At 43.0% G+C, this 16,513-nt stretch overlaps 2 protein-coding genes across 3 annotated transcripts; both read right to left on the reverse strand.

The window, feature by feature from the left end:
* Positions 1-1,928: 1,928 nt before the first annotated feature.
* Positions 1,929-9,814, reverse strand: fem1c (fem-1 homolog c). 2 transcript variants are annotated; one of them, XR_012963871.1, is made up of 7 exons: positions 8,414-9,814; positions 6,075-6,244; positions 5,627-5,815; positions 4,928-5,439; positions 4,107-4,283; positions 3,403-3,802; positions 1,929-3,133 (listed from the first exon to the last, which is right to left on the reverse strand). XR_012963871.1 is itself a non-coding variant. In XM_076154215.1 (6 exons), exons 1-6 carry the CDS (start codon positions 8,955-8,957, stop codon positions 3,538-3,540), a joined length of 1,857 nt encoding a protein of 618 aa, XP_076010330.1. In that variant the 5' UTR covers positions 8,958-9,814; the 3' UTR covers positions 1,929-3,537. The 2 variants fall into 2 exon arrangements, 1 of the variants encoding a protein (XP_076010330.1); XM_076154215.1 differs by having other exon boundaries at positions 1,929-3,802.
* Positions 9,815-11,895: 2,081 nt separating this feature from the next.
* On the reverse strand, positions 11,896-15,756 carry tmed7 (transmembrane p24 trafficking protein 7). Its single transcript, XM_076153970.1, has 4 exons — positions 15,651-15,756; positions 15,149-15,354; positions 14,063-14,308; positions 11,896-13,338 (listed from the first exon to the last, which is right to left on the reverse strand). Exons 2-4 carry the CDS (start codon positions 15,305-15,307, stop codon positions 13,102-13,104), a joined length of 642 nt encoding a protein of 213 aa, XP_076010085.1. The 5' UTR covers positions 15,308-15,354; positions 15,651-15,756; the 3' UTR covers positions 11,896-13,101.
* Between the last annotated feature and the right edge of the window lie 757 nt (positions 15,757-16,513).

The raw sequence follows: 16,513 nt of genomic DNA on the forward strand, positions 1-16,513 counted from the left end.
GTGGAAAATAATTAACCACGTGTACTCTTTGACTTCCTCATATCTTTATCTCTTTATTATTATATTTATAAAGGCTTTCTAGGCGTGGCCATGATACAGCAAAACAGATCACAGTCCAATGTCTTTCATCAGAGGAATGAATTGCGAGTGAATGAATTGACTCTGTTGCTACCTCCAACATCTTTTCAGCTTCAATCTTGGTTCAAATCCAACAAGTGTGGTAGTCCTGTTGTCTGTTCAGGTCTATGGAGGAATCAGGTTGTTTTTTTTTACTGCCGGGTTGGACAAAAACATTTCCCCGGAGATTACCGTGTGTATGCAGTAGAAGATGATAGAGATTATCTCTGCAGTCAATGCAGCTACAGTGATGTCTGTTGTCTTTGAACTATAGGGACATTAATTAAATCTCCCCACGCCTGCTCTGTGTAGACACACACACGCACACACAGCTACTTGTGATTCATTAAAAATTCCCCACTCTCTCTTACAGTATACGGCAGCACCGACTCAGCAGAGAACATTCAGGATAGGTGTGACATTCTGGCACAGCCTGCAAGTGTGGAGGAAACAGGTGGCACCTTTAGAACTCAAAGGAAGACGAATTCAAACAAAACCTATTCATCTTTCACAAGAAGACGCAGGGAAATGTTTCCTTTGGTCTGATCGGAAAGACGACCAGTGATATGATGATGAATACACTTTTTCCTTTGTGATTTAAACTAAAAGTTAAACGAATACCACAGGAATCTTATTACATACTTTGGAAACAACTACAAACCTAAGCTCATGACAGTTCATGCTGCCAGTGAAAACATAAATCAGGAACATGCTGATCAGGTGTCCTCTCCTGACATCAATTCTCATGAATTCTTTCTGAACAGAACAGATGACTGAACTCTTCCTTGTACCTGAGCGCTTAGAGAACCTCCAGCAGTGCCACAGCAAGGATGGTCTTCGTTTATTCCAGTGCTCCCGGTCAGCCACTGTTCTTTCAGTTGAAAATTAGAATCGTAGTTCAATACAGTTGTAGTTTTATTTGGGACCTTTCTGGATGTCTGACATCAGCAGTGTCAAAGGCACCGCTGGACACGTTCCATTCCAGATGGGTCCTGCATTGAGCTCAAGTACCTGGTACTCTGATCACTCCAGTATGTTAGTGGAAGCATGGACTGAATGGTGAACAGGTGTCCACTTTTACACTGAGTGAAACAGCAAAGGAGCTGTGAGGTTTATTCGTACGACACAACAATGAAGGATTTACACCCAAATGTCTGAGGTATACAGACATCACTCTTAAACTGGAGCTAAGGTCTGCTGTGTTCTTCAGGGCGCCAGAAGACAACTGGGTGGAAACAGCTGTCGGTTTATATTCCACATTTGAAGCAAGATGACTCTTATTCAGTATGGAAACTGTATCCTCCTTGTTGCTTTGGTTTATTATGTTTTGTCAACAAAGACCAAGCCTAATGCAAGATAGATTGTATTCACTCCATTTGTACAGTACTAGAAAACAACCTACACCAAAATGTCCTCACATCCTAAAGTGACGATATTTAAACCGTCTGATTTAAGAGGATTTATCATAAATTGGAAATGGAATGAGCAAAATTGAAACAAGCTGATTAGATTGTCAAATTTGACAAAAAGTGTCATTTGTTTGAAGCGACCCCCCCACCCCCACCCAGAGAACAATGAAGGCAATAAAGACATGTAGACAAGGAGACGAGTGCAACATGGGTTTATTGTCAAACTGGTTGTTAAGACATGAACTGGATTGATGCCATATCAAACTCCACTGTAGTAAAGTGCAGATTCAAAGCAAGTTGCCCTGGGAGTCCGTATACATTGTCTGTCTGGTTCTCAACTGTCAAGAATACGCTGCAATATGAAATCCTATGAATTATGAAAAGCCCTTTTTCAACCCACACATCTAAAGCTAATGTGCAAACATGATAAATCACCCGGCTTTGTTGTTGTTCTGTACGACAAGGCTTCCTCCCACTCGTGAGCTGCGTCTTCAGCTCTCATACAAGTGGACAACGGATGTAGAAAATGGGTAGAACTATTCTAGCACGAGTCCATGTTGGTCAGATTCCTGCAGTGACTGGTCAATTGATGTTAAATATTTGATAATTATAATGAAGAAAGAAAGAAAACTCTGTAAAAAACAAAAAAAAAAAGGAGGGGGGGGGGGGCAGGCTAATTCTAACCAGAACATGCACAGTTGGCTTCATTAGTACACTACCCAGTCTTTACTTTTTGATCGTGATTATTAAAGAACGATGGCATTGAAAAGGTCGGCCTTGTGTGAGTCTAAGAGGTCACTTCTGAGTACAAGCCTGCACATGCCAACGTCGGCAGACCGCTCAGCCACTGCGCTTTCTAGTGGCGGTCATTTGCGTTACTGTGTGGGCATCGCCACTTCACCAAACTCTTACCCAGCAATCATTTGATAAGCTTAAAACACTCTGCACACAAGAAACGCACCCTGTGGCATTTGGACACGCAATCTCTCTTTCTCTCTCACATACACACACACACACACACACACAAAGACACACACACACAGTACATATACATTCACGACAATTGTACAATGGTTTGCAGCCCCTACTTTGTGTGAAGTACGAGGATACTCCAGAAAACGTTAGCAATGAGGTAAACACAAAAACTTGCGATGATATTGCACAGACGATTGCCAGCACAGAATACAACAGTCGCACTTTCCAACAGCCTAGCCTGTGCATAGGAAGAGTAAAGCACTTAAGGTGTTCGCAGACGATTAACCCTTCTCATAAAGCTTTAATATACACTAAGGTTGGATCGACAAATGTGTCTGTGTCTTAGAATCCACAACACTTGGCAGGTATCTGAATTTGCATGATAAACAGATTCACCGTTTTGGGGAAGAAAAAAAAATCAAAAAAAAGATAAACCAAAGATGAGTGAGGAAGGGTCCATGACTGTTGGCAATAGTGATGGGACGAGCAAAAAAAAAAAAAAGAACCTGAAGTCCCAGCATATGTAGAGATGCCTCGTTCGGTGCTTAGAGAGGAGAGAAGCAGGCGAAGTGGAGGCTGGTTTGGGGGCCAGCATGGAGAAAGATCTCTCAAGGTTAATTCAATAAATAGAACTGTGGAATATTAAACAAAAAAATCAATCAAATCAATTCTAAAGCAAAAAAAAAAATAAGTAAACCACTTGCTCGAGTTCATCCGGAGACATACTTCTGCACATTCACCCATTTTAACAGCCCCGCCTCCCAAAAAAGGAACGGGGGCTGAAAATGGCCGCTCCGTCTTGGGACGCCTCGTGCAGATAAATCATTGTTCGTAAACTGCAAATCATCGTCAGTTTGAATATGCAAGCCACAAAACTGCGTCTTCCAGGCCCTCAGATTACCTTAAGGGGGGTTGAACCAGTACGCTCCTCCCACCGCGTGGATCCTGCCCAGTCCACGCCAAGTCGTCACAAGTCCCCCCACTTTTGATTCATCCAGCCTTCCAGAACCTCTACGTGAGTCTCCATCCACAGTCATTATCCGTGGAGCAGGACGAAGGCCTCTAGTTTCTCGGGGATGTTTCCTCTGTAGTCCAGGCAGTGTTTGACGATGGCCCTGGCTGCTAGGCACTGCAGCGTGGTGTGGTTTAAGGGCTGGATGACGTTCCTGCTCAGCTCCTTCTCGTCCAGGAGGTCACAGGCCGTCTGCTGGAAGGCGTTGGTGCTGTCAAAGTGCGTCCCGTTCGAGATCAGCAGGTTCATGATGTCGGGGTGACCGTTGGATGCAGCTATGTGAAGAGGGCTGCAGGGTCCGGGAGGGAGAAAAGATTTGGTATTTCGGGCGGGCGGGGGGACACACACACACACACACACACACACACACACACACACACACACACACACACACACACACACACACACACACACACACACACACACACACACACACACACACACACACACACACACACACACACACACACACACACACACACACACACACACACACACACACACACACACACACACACACACACACACACACACACACACACACACACACACACACACACACACACACACACGAGAAAAGAAGACAAACACACCTGTTGTAATCTTCATCGCGGCTGTTAACATCTGCTCCGCACTCCAGCAGGATGGACGTGACGGTGAGCGAGGGGAACTTGCACACAGGGTAGCGGCCGACACACGAGGTGTTGCGGTCGACGGCCAGGTGTAGTGGACTGTAACCGTTCTTACCACACGGCTTAAGCTTCAGGAATCTGCAGAGGAGGAGGAGGAAGACCACGTTAAAGACGGAAACCAAGTATAGATAGATAGCTATGATTTCTGAAGTTATTTTGCTGCAAATTTTGCTTTCCCCCCCCCCCTAGTAAACCTAACTTTAACACTTTTTCTTTATATTCACAAAAGCAGCAAGGTTTTTTCATGCGTCACTAGACATTAAAATTCGGGACGCGCTATCATCTAACATTAACTGGACAATTGGTAAGGAAACATTAACAAAAGCCAGGCGGATGTGAACATTCTGTTACAGCGTGATAATCAGGTTGTACAAAAAGGAACCAGCGATGAAGGCGCCAGGCTGCTTAGTGACAAATGTTTTTCTCTGCTTCCACACCCACAATTTTGATAATCTGCATTTTTTTTGGTGAAATTTGTACTGTAAAAGGGGAAGTTGGGTTTTGTGTGATTTACACTGAATTCTGCCATTGCGGAACTGCATAGAGCTGACGAGATCGCTTAGTAGAAAAACAATCATATTCAGTAAAGGTAACAAAAAAATCGGACTTGTGCACACTAGAAGAAATGTGCACAGACAGCCTCATTGTTTGATAATTACTGTGGGTGAACAAAAAGACTGTCTTCAGAGGAAAAACTCTTGCCAATAAAAAAAAACACACACCTGTAGATGGTTTCCTTTTTGAAGTGATCTTGCTCTGTAGTGCATGGTACCTTCTCTAAAAGGCAAATGAGGTGCAGGATGATTGACAAGGCCTTGCTGAGCTGGGCAGGGTCGGGAGGCATCGGCCCAGTCTGTTTGACTGCTCGCTCGATTTCCAACACGCTCTTGGTGAGGATCCCCATTAAGTCCTCGAACGACACGGAGGTCCCCAGGAGCCCCTTGGCCCGGTCCTGGAGCATGAAGGAGAAGAGCTCGGCGAAGGACAGGAGGCTGGAGGCCGTCATGGGGCTGAGGGGATCCAGGTTGCTTTGCTGCATTTCCAGCGCGTACTTCCACAGGTTGATGCAGCGCTCAAAGTTCCCAGAGTCGGCGTAGACCGCGCCGCGGTAGCGGATGTAGTAGGACGTGTCTGGGTGCTGTGGCCCGAGGATTCTCTCACGAATGAGGAGGGCCTGCATGCGCATCTCATCTGGGTCAGATATCAACCCATCCAGCTCCTCTCCATTAGTCACCTGGAATTAAGATGACGCCTTTCTTAGCGACTGTGAAGTTAGGCATTTCACCTCTTTCTCCATCTCTTCACAGTAAATAAGGATTGAATAATATGACAGACGATTTCTTTTCATAAGGACATTAAAGCGAAGCAATCACCACATCAGCCTCAGCCCACAGATTTATGCAGCTTCCCTGTACACTCACCTCCTTGGCATAGTCGTACGCCATGATCAGTTGTTTAGGTTCTGGTTTGTGGACAATGTTGTTGCTGTCCATGTACCTGAGGTCCATGGCTCTCTTCCAATACTTCAAAGCGCCGAGCAAATCTCGCTTCTTATCTACAAACGTGGCTCCTAAGAGCTCCAGAGCATCAATGCGCTCTTTGTGGCTCGTCTGAAGAGGAGAGAGAGACAAGTCAAGCAAATGGAGTATAGTTTACAGCGGAAACACAATGTATGCGCACACTCCGCTTTAAAATGGGATTCAAATCCTTCAAATATACGATTAACTCAGTTTCTTCAGGAATGGTAACACCATAGACAAAGCTGCATGCATGTTCTTTTCCACATGTATAACCCTAGCAGGCAGAATCCTATCAATTCTTTCCATGTATACATCTTACAGTACATTTTTTGCCTTAAAACCCCCTTACCTGCTGGTGTGTGGTTAGGAAATCTACAATGTTGGTGTGCCCGGTGACGCTGGCGGAGAGCAGGGGGGTCATGCTGTAGCCGTCGCGCTCCATGGACGCACCATATTGCAGCAGCATCCGCATGATCTCCAAACTGCCAGATTCTGCACAATCATGGAGTGCTGTGTTGCCTGTGGACAGAGGAGAAGAGTGTATAGTTATTAGGACTGCAAATACATAAATACTTTCAGCTCCCTATGCGTTAAGCTCATGGGGAGAGAGCCATTGTGGAAAATTAAATGAGGACTGAAACAAATCTGAAAGAATCCTTAATACTGGCACGTTTTAATCTCTCCCTTTTAATTAGCGAGGTAAGGTATCTAGGATCAAGACATTTTTGAGTGATAATGGCAAATTTGATGGAAGGGTTGAGCCCTAACTGAAATACCTTGGGAGGTATTTGAAGTAGAAGAGTTGCAAACTGATCTTGATAGGTTGATAAATCACAGGTGAAACTAATAACATTAATGGTGGTTCTGTTCCATTTATAAAGAAGCCGATAAGGCATGATTCAGTGAGCACAACACCAGGGCCTAGGGAACACACAGTCACATTCCTGGGACCAGTCGTTACACACACACACACACACACACTTAATTGAATTTGTCTTTATGAGATTCAAGCAAATCTGTATTTAGGAAAAATACAGGTTGCCAACATTTTACAGATGCATCCAGTGATTCCATAATATCAAACAAAAACATTCAATCTTTCAAGTACAGTGAAGCCTGATAACATGTTTGCATTCCTATTCAGTTCGTCTCTTCTCCCTGCTGTGTGCCTGTGTGTGTTCAGTTTACGGTCTGAGGCTAATCCATATTCAAGCAGGCGAAACCAAACAGGGCTAACCAGGGATTAACCTTTAACTTGCCTCACCAGTTTTTGCTGAAACTTTGCTGCTCAGATTCTCTTTTCACCGCTCCACATTTGACCATGGAAACGTGTCGGCTAAGTGTTTCCTTAATTACTACTTGAAAAGCTGGTTTAAAAAACCCCCATTCCTTTACAATGGTCTAGATTTGTATCTTGATCTCACTTCTGTAAGCACCAAAGGAATGTTATATTACTTTGCCATTATATTGCCGTAAACATGCTGCATTGGGCACATGTGGCTTCTTTGCTGATCCCAGAAAACCCATCTGCTGCCAGACGTCTCAACACTTGTGTAGCACTGGGAAATAAGTTAAGCTTCCCCTGTCTGGACGACGAGTTCACTTACACTAACATAACAAGTTAATCCTCAACTACAGACATCCTTTCCAATTCCAAGGATCAGTCTGGAGACTCATTATGGGACCTTATGGGTTCCTCACAGACTTGTATGCTAAACAAAATGTAAAGTCTGAGAATAACTGCGTTTTCTAAGGAATACCAGGGCTGAACAAGGCTTTTTTTAGGGAATTCAATCAGGTGTGTTTATGATGTCCTTAGCTTTCTACCTTGATTGTCTTCCTCCATAAAACATAATTGCGTATGTTTTGGCGATGTGCCTATAGATAAACAAGACTCATGCTTACTTTACTTTCAAGTGACTGGACAAGGACAACAGCCATGTGCACACAGGAAACATGTACACATCCTAACTCTAGAGAATCAGCTTTTATGAGGGACAATTTTAGAATACAAAATTTGACCTAAACAGCATTCAACAAAGGATCAGTGACGTCAGCTAGGCACGAGTGTTTTCACAAAACCGGGTAGAAGCATATCTTAATTCTGATCTTTTACCAAATTGGCTTTGTATTTTTTTCAATTAAATGCCCTTTCAAAACTCCCGGAGCTAGCTTGTCATAACAAATCAAAAACACTTCCTGGGTGTCAGAAAAACCGCGACGTTGCCTTTTTAGATGTCCCTATACATGAATCATCTATGGAGAAAGTATGAGGCATCGGGAACGCCCACTGACTCAGCCCAAGTTCAGATAGTCTGCCTCTATTGTGAAACCAGAATCTGACCTCATTCTGGTGAGTGACGTCAAATGGAAATATGCTCCTGTCTGACTTGACTCATATTCATGTGGCAGACATAATTGTCTAAAACAGACCTTAGGTTCTCACAGGTGTCATTACAGTTCACCCCCCTTCATCCTGACTTTTATTACGCCAAGACTGGTTTAAAAAATGCAAACTGTCCTTCAAGATACTTTTCCATTCTCTTATTGCCTCCCCCAGCAAGTAAAGATGGATTAGATCATTCAAATAAAGCCTAAAGAAGGAACGTGGACGTGTGAGATAAGTGGACCACTGTATCTCATTGGGTTGTTTATAATATACACACACACACACACACACACACTCACCCTTCACACTTTTCCTGTTCACGTCTGCACCTTTCTCCAGCAGGTACTGTGCGATCTCCTTGTGTCCCTTGTAACAGGAGATCATGAGACACGTGTGTCCGTGTCTGTTCGCCACCTCCAAGTCCGCTTCGTGCTCCACCAGGTACTTCACAATGTCCAGGTGGCCGTCGAAACACGCCGCCCTCAAAGGGGTCGAGTTAGTCAGGGTCGTGCTGTTGACAGAAGCCCCGTGGCCCAGCAGGGACTGGACCACCTTCAGGTGACCGGCCGCCGACGCGGCCCACAGGGGGGGCGCTCCCTCGATGGTCTCCCCGTCAAAGTTCACCGAGCCGCCGATCTCAACCGGAGCGCTGCAGCACTCGAGTAGATATTCCACTAAATCCAGGTGGCCGTACCGGGAAGCCATGAGGAGCGGCGTGGCCCCGTTTGTTTTCTCACCCATCAACTTGGTCACCTCGTGTCCATCTTTGTTCTCCAATAGTTTCTGAAGCAAACGGAGCTTGCCGTCCCTCGCCGCGTTGAATACTGCCGTTTTTAAATCCATTTTTCCGGAGACACGGTCCCTTCGCGAAGAAACTCAAGAGGCAAAGACGGCCAGTACAGTAATGTAAGTCGGCGAGCAACGTTAATTAGAAAAAGGGAGGACTTGGACCCTTTGTTTACAACGAGCTACGACTGTGTGGCTAATAGCGATGCAGCTAGCCCGCAGGTACAAGCCCGTGACAGCTCTTCACTTCCCAACGTCAGTGTACAAAATGCGCAAAACCAACTGTGTGTAGTGCGAATCTTAATATCCACTAGCTACCGACAGAAACTCTTGAGGCGACCTTTGGTCCGGTGACAAAACTGTAGAGTCGTTTAATTAGCAAAGTGGCTAGTCAACTTCCTCTTGTAGCTTAGCAAACCGGCTAGTTTCGTTTAGCTCCGTTACACCTCTTTTAATATTTCTACCGATATTCTTTATCAGTAGAAATGAGTCCTCCTCCGTTAGACGCTGCCATTTTTTCCACAGCAAAGTCCTGCGTCGGCGACGGTTTTAAAAACCAGTTTTCAGGGGGTCGAAAAAATAACAACCCACCCCCACCTGGAGTGCGCCGTGCTGTTAGCTTAGCCTGGCTAGAACGACGTTTCTTTCCGCCCGCTGTTTGGCAAAAACGAGCAAATAGGTGCGTCCTATTTTCCGTTCGCAAACACCGAGACACAGGAGATGTTATTCCAAAACAGCCACTATATTTCGTCCATGAAGCCAGTCAACAAGATGCCATGACAGTAATCTGAGGAGGCGAGGGAGGGTAGACTGGGAAAGCTGTCCGCCCACGACTCCACCGGACGATCACGACTCAGTTTCTGTCAAATAGAAAACACAACGCATTCTTTTTCTCCACTACCGAGGGCGATTGACACGTGGACGTCCAATCAGCGAGCAGTAGCAGTCGTGCGTAACCAATAAGAAGGGAGAATAATGCTGCGTTCGCGTGGTGTTGGAAACGTGGAATGCCTTGCCTTTCCGAGTGTAAATTACAATTGCGCCGCCTACGATGTGGTGTTGACAAGTTCTAACTAACCTCAGGAGTTTACCGATCGTGACGTCAAACTGCACGTTTCCGCAGGGCTTGGAGAAAGCTAAAGGATGGTGAATAGTCTGGTCTTGCTCTCGAAGAAACAAACAATGACGGAATTATTCCTTTACATATTTTAATAAAAACAGTATCGCAATGTTTTGTAGCTCCATGTTTATACTTTAATTGGTTACTAATTGGCTTCATTCAACAATAAATAAGCAATAATATTGGGCATGTTTGATATATCGATAGAGAACTGAAACAGAAGAAGGGCTGAAAAATAAAACAATGTGTAGAGCTTCAGAAGGACATTTCACATTTGAACTCCGGAAGAAACCTTCTTACACTCGCCTCCAACGACCGTCACTATCAGCAAGAGTCCACGCCATAACAGATATGTTACCTTCACCTTTGTCAGGCAGCAGTTCCCGGTCAGGCTGGCTTTTTCTGTAACCATTAACAAAGGTCAGGGTCAAGAGAATGAACAAGGTGGCATTTACCTTCTCTACATTCGAGCTCGACAAAGCCTTCTCCAGGGGGAAAAGGAGTGTGCCAGCAGTATTAAAGATTTCTTTGAAGGCACAAGTGCGCTTTGCTTTCTTATTCTAATTCTAATTCTAATAAGTCTAATAACGGCACCATCATGGTTTGTTTGGATTTACTGTTTCTGTAGAAGTTCTGTTATTCATCCACTTGGCATATGTAGAGGATGTTGTGTTGGGTATTTTTACATGCTGAGATCTATCTTCATTCTCTGCACTTCCTCATCACTCCTCCATTCACAGTTATGCACTACACCAAGTAGCCTGTTTTCTACTGTGTTTGTTTTGGAACAGGTTTAAGGGAAACATTGTGGAAATGTGGGACATGACCCAGGGAAGAAGCCATTCACTTTTTTTTCTGAAGTGATTCCATCATTTTTGTCAACTTCCTTTAAGTGAATTAAGATGAAAAAATATGAATTAATTTTCTAATGGAAACCCATTATGATGAGGGAGGTGTCATTTAAAAAAAAAAAAAAATCAACATTTGATCAACAACAAATTATTGATGAATTCTAGATATAATAACACTTATGTTAAGTTGTTTCTCACATTGTAAGACGTTTGAAACAAGTTTTCCCCAAACCTGACTTTGAAACCATCATAGCTGATAACTTGCCCTGAACATCAAAACTTACACAATTACGTGTTAAGTGTTTATAAAATGCATGGGTGTATTGACATGATGAATCATACAGTTTATCTGAAACACTGTTGGAAAAAAATCCATATTTTAAAAAATGCCATTGCTGACATCCAGTGTGGCCTGATTTAAAAGTACAATGACATACAGGACTTCAGAAAATAACTCAAATCCTGATTCAGAAATTGTACATTGTCGATAAAACATGGAATTGATACTTTCAACAACAGTTTACAATGCCAGCATCTTTAGAAAGACAAACATTCTTTTAAATAGCTAGATGAAGAACTTGACTGTGGCTTTGATAACATCGCCCCCTGCAGGATGAGACATGGACTAGCAGAGCAAACAGCCCTGAGGATGTGCTGAGTGAGAATCTACAGCCCGAAATCACAGAAAACCAAAAATCACTGAAAACCTCATTGCTTAGGTATTAGATGAAATAAATGTAATCCCACCGTTAAACAAACTTTATTCAATAATCCAAATAATTTATCAAGTCCTTCGAACTGATTCTCCACCCAAGAAATGAGTGAATTCAGTGCACAAACCTCTAGTGACATCACAGAGGAAATATGCTCATTGGTTGGCCTAAATCAGCAAGGACAGTGCTTCTTCCAGGCCCAAATGTAACAAATGTATTGTGAATGTCTAATCTGAAGAATGAATCGTTCTTTAACCACCAAAATCTGCTTTACTTCATTAAAAATTAAATAACCACAATGGGAGACAGAGTCACAAAAGTTGTCAATTTATATTACATTTCAGCCTTTCCAAGGCATCTTCCTGTCTGAGCCGGGTATCAAATGAACGTTCAAATTACAACTAAAACTCAAATACCATTGTGATCTCATATTTAACAGTATTTTGAAAAACATGTCGTACACAAGTATCATATATAATCAAGAGGACACAATCAACTCAAGCGATAAATATGTTGACATATTTTTACAGCAAAGAAGGACCTGCATGTAACATTGCAAAGGATTCTGTGAAAGAAAGTTTCATACCAAGTTGAAGCACTTAGAACTTCAGTCTCCCATGCTGAGTCATACAAACACAGATGTAATACGGAAAAGGCCTGGCACCATAAAAACGCAATGAATTTACCAAACGTCAGAGACACAATACAACAAATGTAAGCTAAGAATTAAATGAAAAATACAATGGGATTTGCAGTCACTCAAAGCAGTGTAGCTGGGTATCCAATTACAATCCTTTCACCCAGATGCAAACTTGTGTACAACTTTTTAGGGATATTACATTAAATGATGGTTTCCTCAAAAACAATTCCAATAAAAGGGAACACACTGCCTTGTCTTTTATAGTCAACAGTTAGATTTAATAAGAAAAACAAACAAAACTGATTTTTCATTCAAAACTGATTTTCCAAATGCAAACTAGTGGGCACACACTCATTGTGGTAGTGTTCTAGTCAGTGAGGAAAGCAATCCTCCGTCCCCTTATATTCTACCTTTAGTTGCAACTACCGCTCCCATGGCTATTTCAGTGCACAGTTTGGCCTGAGAATGAATGATAGATCTAGGACAGATGATGAAGGCAGTGATAAGATGATACAGGCAGATCTGGGCAAAAAGTATGCGTAAAAAAAGAAAGAAGGGTAGGTAAATTTTTTTCTCTCCAAATATTTTGTAATATTTGATGTTTGTCTAAGCTTTGTGACAAGCTGCTGCAATGGCCTCCAGTTTAGTTACAAGCAACAATGACTCAAGCATTTCTTGTTTTTTTTTCTTTTACCCCTCAAAACATTTGAAAAACAAGAGGCTTGTTAGCATAAAACTGCAGAGAAGAGCAGTGCTGCCACAACATGACAGAATCATCCCATTTCAGATCAGCGCTGCTTTTCTGCCGTACTCTATGCGTAGAAGCCATGGTATGAATTAAGGAAGTAACGGTTCTGATTCTACTGCTCATAGACTGTTACGATCCCACGCGTGTTGTAGTCGTCTTCTTGTCAGAGAAGAAGCTTCTCAGCAGGACCACCTGGCTGATGCTGACCACCAGAAGGATAATGGCCTCTCCAATGGACCAGAATGCCACACGAGTGTTTAGGTCCTCCGCTCGACTGCGTCCCTGGGCCTCTCTGAGGCGGAAGTGCGTCTGGTAGTCAATGACTGACTTCAGAGCTTCATGGATAGACACACAGGCTGATTCCATCTGGGTATAAAAAGGAACATTTAGGCTGTGGCTCTTCAGCAATTGACCAACTAATAAAAAGGTTGTTTCAAAGCTGAAATCCAGAGGGTTCTATATGGCTTATATGGTGGTCGTGGTCCATAAAAATTATGTTAAAGCCAACTTGTGTTGGCTTTAACATAATTACATAATATGTCTGAAGGTCTCACAGAACAGTATTACAGAGGTCATAACCTTACAAAATTTGAACAAATAGGTTGCAAATTTTAAATTCATGGGGGAAACTTTGAAACCTGTGCCTAAGCACAAGAATCCCTCAACTGGTTACATGCCAACATGAATTCACCAGATTCATTGACCCACAACCATGCACTTTGGATTGGGAATCTAATCTGACTCTGACTATGGCTGGGAAAAGAATAGTCTAATGGCAGAGATCTGTTTTTGAGACCTTCAACTGAAAAATCAACATACAGTATATTCTGATTGAATGGTTCAATTGCTGGTTGACAATTGGCAAACCTCCGTTGTGCAACAAAACTCTAACGACATTGGTATGTGGTCATACAGGAAGTATACAGTGCTGCAGAGGTAAGATATAAGATGTAAGAGGCTTTTCAGTACAATATTTATTATCCAACTGAAACATTGCATGAGTACTGTCTGGTAAATTCCAAATTCAGGTTTGTGTATTTAGTATTAATCAAAATATACTATACGTGTCAACAACAACACAACTGCTTACCTGGGTGAGGGCAGTGACTCGGTTCTCATTGGGAAAGAGTGGCGGGTCGTCGCCAACCTGGAAGTCAAAATAGACCGTCTTGTGCGTGAAGGTGGAGAACTCGTTACTGAAGCAAAACTTGTGGGTGCCGTTCTTGGATGCTGTGAAAGTGAAGCTGTCGTATTGCTTTTTCATCTCTTTGTAGAGCGTGGTGCCATCTGGGTCCTCCAAACGACAGTCCACATCGTAATGGCCGCCAGTCACAACCTGGGAAAACAACAGGGAACAAACACATGACTAACCATTCAGCCTCAGGTAATACACTGGCTTCTCTCCCCAGCTTTTTGGTGAAGCTCTGCCCCCCTAGTCCCCAACATCAATACAAGGCCCTGGGAGGATATAACCCATTCAGGATTTTCCTTTCCCATCATATGGCTAGGGGCAAGCGTCTAAATGTTTTTGAAACAGTGCACAAGCCAAACAAATGAGAAAATTACAGAATTACAAAAAGAAGCAAAAGTTATGATGTCCTCAGTCTGGCAGTATATAGTATACCAAATGTTTGTAAAAACGTTTTACAACATCAACAAGAGCAGGAAGATGAAAAACAGCTTAATCTATTCCAATTAAATATGTTAACATTTCTACTGTGTTTTTGTTTGTTTATTTAAATGCAGTATTGTAAAATTCCTTCTTAATGGATTCACTGTATGCCTGATTATAGTTTAGAGTTTTTAGTTGTGCCACTCCCACCTTCCCACAGAACAGCAGCGACAATCCTAAACAAAGCTCTAGTAGTGTATGACTTTATTTCTACGTCTATACATGGATATTCCTTATTGTTAGTGCAGACTAAATCTACTTGATGGTGACGCAATGGCACTAGGAGCTCAAACAATATTGATTTTAGGGTGTGCCACTTTTAAAGAGAAAAGCCCAGCTAATGTGACTTTTACAAAACAGACACCACAAACATTTTTAGCGAGATTACACACGTCACTCAGATCATTTAAGACCAAGAGACTCTGAAACCTCTTTTCAATGGAAAGTGCTCTCGTCACCTCTTTGCATATTGAAAGTAGAGGCTGGTATCGATGACTCACATACCTGGAACTCCAGTGTGCACTTGGTGCCGATGAAGATGTCCTCGTAGAAACACTGCTTAGCGTTGTCTGGGAGCTCAAACGTGAGCTCGGAGCCCAGCACCCACACGAACAGGAGCTGGGCCCACAGCACCTGAAACAGCACCCGGAAAGCTCCGTACATCCTCAACACCGAGAGACAACAGCGTCAAAGGAAAAACCTCTCAGGACCTGCCAAAAAGAAACATCCACGTATGAGGAGCGATGCCGACGATGACAAAATGGCAAGAAATGATGACAAAGCAAACCCGGCCATTAAGATTAGCAGTGAGCCGCTTAAAGCTAACGCGCTAGCTGTGCGCATTTCATCCCGTTGTACGGCAATAAACCCGTTCGGGGTGGGGCAAAATTCGCGTTTAAGAGGTCTGCTAACAACTCATGCGTTACGACAGCGTTTGATGTAGACTATGTACAAACATTTGCACTATTCTGTCCATTATTTGTTTAAATCGGTATTAGCTACTCACCTCAAACTGTTCACCCGGATGCGACTAATGCGAACTACCGTATCACAAACGTGACACGCAATTGGCTGTCATCTTGAAAGGACCGCCTCCTCCGCTCTCCCATTGGTCCAAATCAGCGCTCGGGGCGCTGACTGGACCTACGTGGGCCGCGTTCACATAATTTTGGTACGTATATTCCCTTGCACACTTCAACGTGGCCGCTAACGCTCAAGAGGAAGTGCTGAAAGAGCTATAACGTCATGTTACGACATAGCGTCAGTTTAAGTCTTTGGATATTAAAATTGTTTTGGGAATTCGCAGTTGTAGAACTTGCTGTCTTCTTTTTCACAACAAAAGGTTCAAAATGTTTTCAATTACTGTTTTTATTCTTAATTATGGGGTTCTCTTCTGTTCAAATTGAACAGTAACCCAGTATAAAACGTTTAATTCATAAACAGCTGAGGTGCAATATGAACAGTTAAGATAATTCCAACTGTTAAAGTTAAAGGAAACTGGAGAGATGTGATAAAAAATAATAAATACAAACAGTACATGGAGGGGTCAACCAGGTGCCTCCCAAGACCTCTGACACAATATGAACATGGGAGACCTCCACAAACCTCTGAATATAATACTATGTACTGGCAAATTTTTCAAAAAAATGTGAAAAGGGACATCTCTTGAAATCATCAACAATCCAGTCCTCGGACCTGAGTTGACTGCAGGTGAGTTAGCGAGATTTAATTGTTGACTCTTTGGCATAATCCTGGATCTCTCTGTTCTTCGAAGCACTTGTTGGAGTTGTTGTCATAGCGATACATCCGTAAGATCAAACCCAGTCTGGAGCAAGTGCATTCAGTGTAAACAGGATTAGATCACCGCTT

This window comes from Genypterus blacodes, unplaced genomic scaffold (assembly GCF_046128005.1).
Source record: "Genypterus blacodes isolate CSIRO-AG114 ecotype Tasmania unplaced genomic scaffold, CSIRO-AGI_Gbla_v1 ptg000061l_1, whole genome shotgun sequence".
Lineage (NCBI taxonomy): Eukaryota > Metazoa > Chordata > Actinopteri > Ophidiiformes > Ophidiidae > Genypterus > Genypterus blacodes.

Excerpts from the sequence above, each read along its gene's own strand:
- tmed7 (XM_076153970.1), bottom strand. The coding sequence starts at position 15,307 with ATGTACGGAGCTTTCCGGGTGCTGTTTCAGGTGCTGTGGGCCCAGCTC. Across the intron at positions 14,309-15,148 it reads AGTGCACACTGGAGTTCCAG|GTTGTGACTGGCGGCCATTA; the intron begins GTATGTGAGTCA and ends TTGTTTTCCCAG. Across the intron at positions 13,339-14,062 it reads GAGTCACTGCCCTCACCCAG|ATGGAATCAGCCTGTGTGTC; the intron begins GTAAGCAGTTGT and ends TTTTATACCCAG.
- fem1c (XM_076154215.1), bottom strand. The coding sequence starts at position 8,957 with ATGGATTTAAAAACGGCAGTATTCAACGCGGCGAGGGACGGCAAGCTC. Across the intron at positions 5,440-5,626 it reads CGTACGACTATGCCAAGGAG|GTGACTAATGGAGAGGAGCT; the intron begins GTGAGTGTACAG and ends TCTTAATTCCAG. Across the intron at positions 3,803-4,106 it reads CGCGATGAAGATTACAACAG|CCCTCTTCACATAGCTGCAT; the intron begins GTGTGTTTGTCT and ends CGGACCCTGCAG.